Source organism: Zeus faber (genome assembly GCF_960531495.2).
Source record: "Zeus faber genome assembly, chromosome: 5".
In the NCBI taxonomy this organism is placed as follows: domain Eukaryota; kingdom Metazoa; phylum Chordata; class Actinopteri; order Zeiformes; family Zeidae; genus Zeus; species Zeus faber.
The window spans coordinates 13,873,108-13,882,866 of NC_137192.1; the positions used below are offsets into that span (position 1 = coordinate 13,873,108).

Here is a 9,759-nt window from a genome sequence, read left to right on the forward strand (position 1 = left end):
AATCAAGCAACGCTATGTTGGAACTTCCCCGAATACACATCTTATTCAGATTGTCTGTGGGTTCGTAAGATCCATGACATCCATAAAGTTCTAACGGTCAGTTACATCTGCACGTGGCACCATGTGGCGAGGTCCCCATTGTTGACCATCACTAGACTGCAATGCTATCATGTGACCTGCGGCATCATTTCCACATGCGCATGCGTTGGGTCGATGATTAAAAAATACTGTTATTTACTAAGTTATTCCACAATAATGAACCAATCTGGATCAAACTTGGATGTTGGTATGTCGGAACTGCCCTGAATATACATTTTATTAATCTTGTCTGTGAATGCGGCAAATCCATGACATCCATAGATAACTGATGTCAGTCTTTCATTAACAAAGAGAATATTTCAACATTCTCTTTGCAGAAATTCCTGTTCTTGGTGGTGGGAGCACTGTGAGGGTTGGGTTGTGGTGACATCCCTGTGGTCATGCTACAAATTGATCCCAGTCCAAATTTCGACAGTAGAACGTATTGAATCAAAAAACCAAGGTCTTTACATTCACCCCCCATCTGAGAAACTCCCCTCATCCACACCACACATCCACCTATCTACCTATCTACCTATCTACCTATCTATCTATCTATCTATCTATCTATCTATCTATCTATCTATCTATCTATCTATAATAACTATCATAACCCTAGAAACCATTTAGTGTCAGGTAGAAGTAGTAGACCATAGTATGTAGTTGTACAATTCTCACACACACATACACACACACACACACACACACACACACACACACACACACACACACACACACACACACACACACACACACACACACACACACACACACCTCCTAAGGTCGCTGACACTGGAAATTAATGGGAGCCACAGTGTCCAGAAACACATTCACATTTATCTTCCAAGTTCAAATATGTCATTTTATATTAAAGAAATTAAAATAAAATAAAATTAAAACTGCTAATAACTCAAATCTGTTTAGAATCCTCTCTCTATGACAGAAAAAAAAAGTATTATTTGTTTGTCTGGATTGTTGAGTGGCTGTTTAGACTACATTTGCTAGTTGGGGAGTAGTATTAGTACTAATATTAGTAGTACATTACTAGTATTAGTAGTCGTATATAACTTGTCCTTGAGGCTTTTATATAGTTTATAGGTATAGACCTGTAGTTTATAGCAGTGGAGTCTGGAGGGGGTCCCTTCATCCCCAGCCAAATGATTTATATTTAAACATCATTATTTTATTCACACTCACTGGTTTAGAGAATAGCTATAGTTCATAGTTAACAACACGTCTGATCTCCAGGTTACCATTCATCTTTCATCCTTCTTCTTCTTTTATTCATTCAGTCCACATTCAAAGGGCCCAGTTACGATGCTTCCGGTGTTGCAGTCTATATTAAGGGTTCGGATTAAGTTAGGGTTAAACTTACCCCAGCCCTGCATTTTGTGCTGCAGTGCATGGGGACAGCTGGGGGATGGCAGCGCAGCCCTTATTAGGACGCGGCACAAAGTGGAAACTACTACGAGAACGCCAATCAATACATTTTCTACCTAAATTAAAACGTGACTGGGTCACTAATTAAGACGGCTAAATCGATTCATTAAATATTAGTAATTAATGGGTTTGTTCAGAATTTGTTTGAATTTGAAGAGCGACATTTGTTCAGTGACATTAGATTAGGAGTTCTTGTTGACTTGCTTTAAGGACTTTTAACAACTAAGGAGCCAACTGACTCTGCACCCAGGAGATTAAACCTAAAATCACAGCCCCACGGAAACTGCTTCAAGAGCCTCACATCGCATAAACCTCACCTCTTATCTTAACAAAGTGCCATCTCATCTCATTTCATATCATCTTATCTTATTTCATCTGACCTTTTAGTGATAAAGATTTAAAAAAAATTATCTTAAATTATTTAAAAAGTACACAACACATGTGGGTTAAACCTTGCACCACTGCTACCAGGCTTTTACAAGATCAGATACGCAAACACACACACACACACACACACACACACACACACACACACACACACACACACACACACACACACAAACACACACACACATACCCAGATGGACCTTTGTCGCGGGGGACAAGCCCCTGCCCCTCAGCCATTAGGAAACAGGACGGTCTGCACAATGGGCTGAACCCTGGATTTACATCATCTAGGAGCAGGGGTCAAAGGTCAAAAGAAAGAGAGAATGAGAGGGTGGGGTCGAGGGGGGTTCAAGTTCAAGTTCAAGAGATTATTTGTCACATACATTGATACGTTCCATCCTTTTAGCTTCTGTTGTTGTTTTTAAAAACATGCATTTTAATATATCGAGTGTTAACTTCGCTCTTCTTGTATGTTTCGGGATTTACTCACTAACTTCCTAAATCCCATCTCTAAAACTTCGATCAGTAGCTTATCTTTTTTTTCACTGATTATTAAATCCATGAATAACCTCAATATTTACATTCTTCTGCCACTGACACATTCACCCAGATTTTGTCTTTCAGTTTAAAGAGTGTCCTTCATTGTTTTATTTGATACATTTTATTGAGGATGTCTGCAGATTATCTTACATGGTATGTGTGTGTGTGTGTGTGTGTGTGTGTGTGTGTGTGAGACTCCTATTGGGTCTAGGCTGTGTGTTTTTTACACCCCAACTCCTTGTGGGACACGTGTGACAGGGCCATGTCACAGATCTGTGTCACTGTGAGAAAGGACACAAAGTATGTGAATGGGAGTTGTATGAACTTAACATTTGTGTTTTTAGCTGCACAAATTATTTCCATTCTGCCATGAAAATTATTTTTTACTTTTTTTACACAAACACTAAAGCACTATGTAGCTTTTTCTTAAATTGACAGTTTCAGAATCATTTTGATGGTAAACTGACTTGTAATATGGAGGATGGCACCTCTTTCATTCCATCTATATTTTCTGCCTTTGTGACTCATTTAATCATCATTTAGCAGATGCTTTTGTCCAAAGTGACTTAGAATTATTCATACACCGAATGATGCAGCCATCGGTTAAGTGTTTTGCTCAAGGACACTACAGCATGCTATCAGGGGGAGATTGAACCAACAACCTTCAGATTACTTGACGACCGGCTCTGCCTCCTGAGCCACTGGCCCCCTGTTCTTGACTCAATATTTTTATTTCAGGCAATGTGTTTTGTGACAAATAAATAAATGGTGAAATTATGGTCTCAAAGCTGAATGACAGAATCTGGAAGTGAAAGGGTTGGAGGCAGAAAAATATGCACATTCATTTTAACATCCACCGTCTATCTGTCTGTCTGTGTCTGTCCGTCTGTCTGTCTTATCCATCTGTCTGTCCCTCCGTCCGTCTGTCTGTGCATTTGTGTATCTCTCTCTCTCTCTCTCTTCCCTCACTCCTGCATCTCACAGTACAGGTTGCACACCGACTATAGATTATTAACCCATTGAACCACGTACATTCAATCCACAGTCCATCGTAATGGGCTGTGACGTGAGTCAGACTCGCGCAAATGCCCGGGTTCGAGCCCCCTCGGGCCGCGCCCCCACACAGGCCACGCCCCCTGCAGGTCCCAGCCGGGTATAAAGCAGAAACACCTCTGCAGAGGCAACAAGCAGACGGAAGCCTCGACCCAGCACTGGGGCTTGAACACAACATAAAAAGGTAAATCCTTTTTTTTTTTTTTTTGTGCTGTAAAATATCATATTTTACAGTTTCCGATTTTTATACTGGGAATAATAAATAATAATAATGCAAAAATATCATGCACACAAAACATCTAATGGCTCTTTACAGAAAGGAGAAGTTAGAGTTGCATATGTGTTACTATTCGAGTTGAATTAGTGTCATTTAATGCAATATACTTGCGTTTTTATGGACTTTTTCTGGGGGGAGTGAAGTTTTTTTTAAGAATTCGCGGAGCAACTATGAGGTGACGTCATTGTTACGTCACGCTAATTCTGCTGACGCTCCTGGAGTTTCTCTAAAGCTGGAAACAGAATTAGCTTTGCAGTCTTCAAAAAGCCTACTAAAAGGCTTTAAAGTGCAGAGAAAGATTGTATCCAATAAGAGATTTCATGTTTCAAATAATATTTTTCATGTCAGATTTCACTGGTGAGAGTGATGTTCCAAATTCTATTTAGACTGAGAGGAAGAAACTCATTTTAGTCTTTTTAGAAATGTGTACAATTTTTTGGCCTCATAAATGAGCCTTTTCCACTGGCCCGTACACTAAACTGGCATTATTTTCTGCTTCTTCACCCTGCTTTGTTCTCCTCTTGATTCTTTTACTTTTCCCTCCTCTCTCGTCTTTTTGGCTCCCCCCTCCGCTCCTAGACCTCTCTCCTTCTATACCTCCTCCTCCTCCTCTTCTCTTTTCTCCTCCGCCACTCCACCGTCGTTCCCAGACTCTAGTGCCATGCCTCCCCAGCTCCAGTCCCAGAACCAGGCCAGGCCCAGGGTGGTGCAGGGCGACCTGGGCTCCCTCAGCTCCTCCGTCAGGGAGTTTGTGGAGGCCAACGTGGCGCTGTGCCAGCCCGACGCCGTGCATATCTGCGACGGGTCGGACGAGGAGAACCACGCCGTGCTGACCCAGCTGGAGGAGCAGGGCCTGATAAAGAAGCTCAGCAAATACGAGAACTGGTAAGAACTGGAAGGGTCAAGCACATACACACATATCAACCACACATATCATTGTACCCGCTACTATTAGCCAGCGTACGTCAGGATTTACTCTAGTACTCAAGGTCGATGTCTTCTTGGACGTACTACATCGCCACATAGCCACTCCACTTCCTTTCAGCGAGTTGTCATGACAGTTGATGCATATTAAGGAAAAACATATTATGGCTTTGCAAACATCTAAAAACAATGGTTTCTAAAAGCATTCACATAGTAATTTGCCGTACACATCGGCCTGGCTCGCACTCCATTTAGGACACCAGCTTTAGGTTTTTGAAACATGGGAATCCCCATTTCAAAATCCTTATGCATATGAAGCCATTTCAGAATGGAGAAATGGAACAAACAGGTTTGGCACAATGCTGGAACAATCCAACAGCCAATCCACACTTTGAACCCGTGTTGACAATGATGTTCTGACTTCCGCATGTCGTCGGGAAAGTTTGAGAACGGCCGGCGAAGTTGATACGAATGCCGAGATAACGATAGCTGCAAGTTACTTTCAAAGCAAAGCTTTAAGGTGACACACCATTTCGCCCACATAATTCTGTCAGCTATTTTAAAGATAGTTTTCCCCAAAAATATGGCACATAATATAATAGATTGGATTATAGCGCAAAAGATCTGTTGTTTTTCTGGAATTAAGTAACTGTATGTGCTACCGTGTTTATTTAACATAAAATCAGGCGTACAAATACATTCACACTCTCTCAACCAACAGCTCCACTCAATCTTGGCCTCCAGCGCTCCCACTGCTTGCTTTTCTATCACTTTGTTCATATATTCCTAAGTTGATCCCCCTCTTCCCTCCATCCACAGTTGGTTGGCCAGGACGGACCCCCGTGATGTCGCCCGGGTGGAAAGTAAGACTGTGATCGTGACCCAGGACCAGAGGGACACGGTGCCCACCCCGCTGGCGGGCGCGGCCAGTCAGCTGGGCCGCTGGATGTCCCCGGAAGAGTTCAACAAGGCCACGGCGGAGCGCTTCCCCGGCTGCATGAAAGGTACAAACAAAATTTACAGAATACACATAATGAAGGAATGTTAAAAAAGTCAAAGAGCGTGACGCCCAGCAGGTTCATTTTAAGAGAGGAAAAAAAAAATGAAAGCTACTCACTAGACGGAAAAAGAGAGTTTTAAAGAATTTAAAAACAAAAACAAGCTTTCAGTGTAGATGATTCTTCACGTGGCTCGTGTCTGAAGTCTCAACCCAGCACTGGGGCTTGAACACAACATAGAAAAGTAAATCCTTTCTTTTTGCTCTGTAAAATTTCATATTTTACAGTTTCCGATTTTGATAATGGGAAATGATGTCATGAAATATTATGCATACAAAACATCTAATGGCTCTTTACAGAAAAGGAGAAGTTAGAGTTGTATATGTGTTACTATTCATGTTGAAATAGTGTAATTTAATGCAATTTACTTGTGTTTTTATGGACTTTTTCTGGGGAGAGTAAAGCTTTTTTCTTTAAAGAATTCGCGGAGCAACTATGAGGTGACGTCATTGTTACGTCATGCTAACTCTACTGACGCTCCTGGAGTTTCTCTTAAATGATTCTTCACGTGGCTCGTGTCTTTGTCTTTCAGGCCGGACCATGTACGTGATCCCCTACAGCATGGGGCCGGTCGGCTCCCCCCTCTCCAAGATCGGTGTGGAGCTCAGCGACTCTCCCTACGTGGTGGCCAGCATGAGGGTGATGACGCGCATGGGCACGGCTGTGCTGAGCGCCCTGGGGACGGGGGAGTTTGTCCGCTGCCTGCACTCCGTCGGCTGCCCCCTGCCACTGAAAAGTAAGTAGACGCCGGGACCCGGGGCTTCCTCAGAGCTGGTTCAGCAGCTGCTTCAACGCTGTGTAAACGGGTCTGAATATGAAAAACTTACCCCCCCCCCCCCCCTCTCTCCTCCTCAGAGCCCCTTGTGAACAACTGGCCCTGTAACCCAGAGCAGACCTTGGTTGCCCACATCCCAGACCAGAGGCAAATCATTTCCTTCGGCAGCGGCTACGGAGGAAACTCCCTCCTGGGGAAGAAGTGCTTCGCCCTGCGGATCGCCTCCCGCATCGCCAAGGAGGAGGGCTGGCTGGCCGAGCACATGCTGGTGCGACACAACACGCAATTATTACACTGACATTATCGATACTGGTAGTAGCATCAGTCATACTAATCACTCAGATTGACTTCCAATGATGGAAAAATACGTTTTAGGTAAATATACATTCACTAAGCTAACCATATTTCTCCTGTTAATTCTGCGCAGATTCTTGGCATCACCAACCCCGCTGGCCAGAAAAAGTACATGGCCGCAGCCTTCCCAAGCGCCTGTGGAAAGACAAACCTGGCCATGCTTTGCCCGACCCTGCCCGGCTGGAAGGTGGAGTGTGTGGGGGACGACATCGCCTGGATGAAGTTTGATGATCAAGGTGAGAGCCGCCAAGGGACAATAAGAAACCCGACAAATTAATGTCATTATTAGGTTATAAGGTATTGAAGAGACTATAATTAACTTCCTCCCACCTCCATCAAAAGGTTACCTGAGAGCTATCAACCCAGAGAACGGCTTCTTCGGCGTGGCTCCTGGCACGTCCACCAAGACCAACCCCAACGCAATGGCGACCATTGTCAAAAACACCATCTTCACCAATGTGGCAGAGACCAGCGATGGGGGCGTGTACTGGGAGGGAATGGACCAATCCCTGCCGGAGGGAGTTACAGTCACTTCCTGGAAGAACAAGCCCTGGAACTCCACTGATGGTGAGTGTTGTACATGCAACAGATACTGTACTGAATGTTAACAGTGTAACTACTGTTGAGATTTTTTGGAGAGTGCAGGTTTCCTCTAAGTTAAAATAAATGCCACTGAATTTGTCTGGAAAAGTGTTACATGTTCATGTAAGAACATTAATCAACCAGTTATTGAAAGTTTGATGCAAAGATCCAGGCTTATAACTAGAATATTAATGTGCATTTGAAGCACACTCCATGATTAAACACTAAAAACAACAAAAGTAAATGCAAATTGAAGGGAAAGTGATTCTAATTTCTCCACACACAAAAAATAAAATAAAACAATGAATTCCAATACTCTCTCTCTCTGTCTCCAGGCGAACCCAGCGCTCACCCCAACTCCAGGTTCTGCACTCCAGCCATCCAGTGTCCCATCATCGACCCCCAGTGGGAGTCTCCCGAGGGCGTCCCCATCGAAGCCATCATCTTCGGAGGACGCAGACCTGAGGGTGAGCAGCGGCAGCACACGATGGAAACCAACAGATATGCAATTAGATAAATAATACATAATACATACATAATAATAAACAAATACCTGAAACAAATTGCCTGAAATAGAATACTAAAATAATCTCTCTCTCACTCTCTCTCTCTCTCTCTCTCTCTCTCTCTCTCTCTCTCTCTCTCTCTCTCTCTCTCTCCCTCTCTCTCTCCAGGTGTTCCTCTGGTGTATGAAGCTTTCAGCTGGCAGCACGGTGTGTTTGTGGGAGCGGCCATGAGGTCGGAGGCCACAGCAGCAGCAGAGCACAGAGGTCGGTTACACCAGGGGTTCTCAAACTTCTCTCCTCCATGCCCCCTTATATGAGGGAAAATAAACCAAGGGCCCCCTCACATATGTCCCCAAATAATTTGATATCAGGCCTATTTCTCACACTTCTACATGTGGAAAAACATTCAAAGGCAATAGAAATATTTCTATTGCACCATTTCAAAATTCAGAATTTTAAAACAACGTATTCAATTCAATTAACAAATAACGTTGTAGCGACACAAAATAACGTAGACAAATCAAGAGAAATGTACTATAGAGAGAGGCACGCACAAGCAGTAGAGAGGAGATGCAGATGGTGGAATGTTTGTCTAAAAGGGAATCTTTATATATGTCTCGATTGTGTTAAAATGATTGTATTTCTTAAAATGTAGACGTTTTTTAACATTTTACAAAAAGCTAAGTATCACAGACCCCTGGGGGTCCACGGCTCTGACCCAACTTTGAGAATCATTGGGTCACACATCCCAACACCCATCTCCTCAGAAAATATCACCCAATTAATGCCAAAGTGTGTACTGTGGAGCGTTTTCTAATAAAGACCCTCACTTGCCCCCACCCACCCTCCCCCAGGCAAAGAGATCATGCACGACCCCTTCGCCATGCGCCCCTTCTTCGGCTACAACTTTGGCCAGTACCTCTCTCACTGGCTCAGCATGGCCCAGAGGCCCGGCGCCAAGCTTCCCAAGATCTTCCACGTCAACTGGTTCCGGAAGAGCCCCGCCGCCGGCTTCCTCTGGCCCGGCTTCGGCGACAACATCCGGGTCCTGGAGTGGATGTTCCGCCGCCTGAACGGGGAGGCCGGCGCCATGCCCTCGGCCGTGGGCTATCTGCCCTCCGCGGGGGGCCTGAACCTGGAGGGGCTGAGGGAAACCGTGGACCTGGAGGAGCTCTTCTCCCTGGACCAGGAGTTCTGGCAGAGGGAGGTGGAGTCGGTGCGGAACTACTTCACCACGCAGGTGAACGACGACCTGCCTAACGAGGTGGCCAGGCAGCTGGATCTGCTGCAGCACAGAGTCGACCAGATGTAGAGCGTAGCAGGGGGGTCGTTTCGCACTTTCCAAGGTAGAATGGGTAGAACAATAATGGTTGTTTGAATTGGATGTCAGCCAGTCCGCAACAGACCCATCACAGTTCCCCGACACAGTCTGTACGGAGCGCTGGTAATTTAAGAAATGATGTCGTAACACTATCTTTGACTGAGGGATTCTATTTTGCTAAATGTTAGTTATTTATCTAGTTCAGCACGTTATTAAGGGAACTAAACGCACCCTCTCTTCTCCAGAGCATCTTAATTTCACAGGGAGATTATTGTGTCAGGACTTGCAGTGTAGAAATCAATCAGGGTGAACTTTTCTGGAGCCCTGGAGTTGGACAACATTCTTATAGCAGGAATATTTGAGACACCAGTCTAAAACCAAAGATTATTTAAGAGGAATTTCTTCCATTCGGTCGGCTCCAATGTTGTAGTGGCCGTAATTTTGTGTCTTGTCTGTCAAAATAT

The 9,759-nt window shown here is 44.3% G+C and overlaps 1 protein-coding gene across 1 annotated transcript; it reads left to right on the forward strand.

Moving 5' to 3' along the window:
* Positions 1 to 4,436: 4,436 nt before the first annotated feature.
* On the forward strand, positions 4,437 to 9,424 carry pck1 (phosphoenolpyruvate carboxykinase 1 (soluble); the record flags this gene model as incomplete). Its single annotated transcript, XM_080001478.1, has 9 exons — positions 4,437 to 4,660; positions 5,519 to 5,703; positions 6,290 to 6,493; positions 6,613 to 6,800; positions 6,960 to 7,122; positions 7,229 to 7,453; positions 7,804 to 7,935; positions 8,143 to 8,238; positions 8,829 to 9,424. The coding sequence occupies 9 exons, from the start codon at positions 4,437 to 4,439 to the stop codon at positions 9,284 to 9,286; spliced, it is 1,875 nt and encodes a 624-aa protein (XP_079857604.1). The 3' UTR covers positions 9,287 to 9,424.
* Between the last annotated feature and the right edge of the window lie 335 nt (positions 9,425 to 9,759).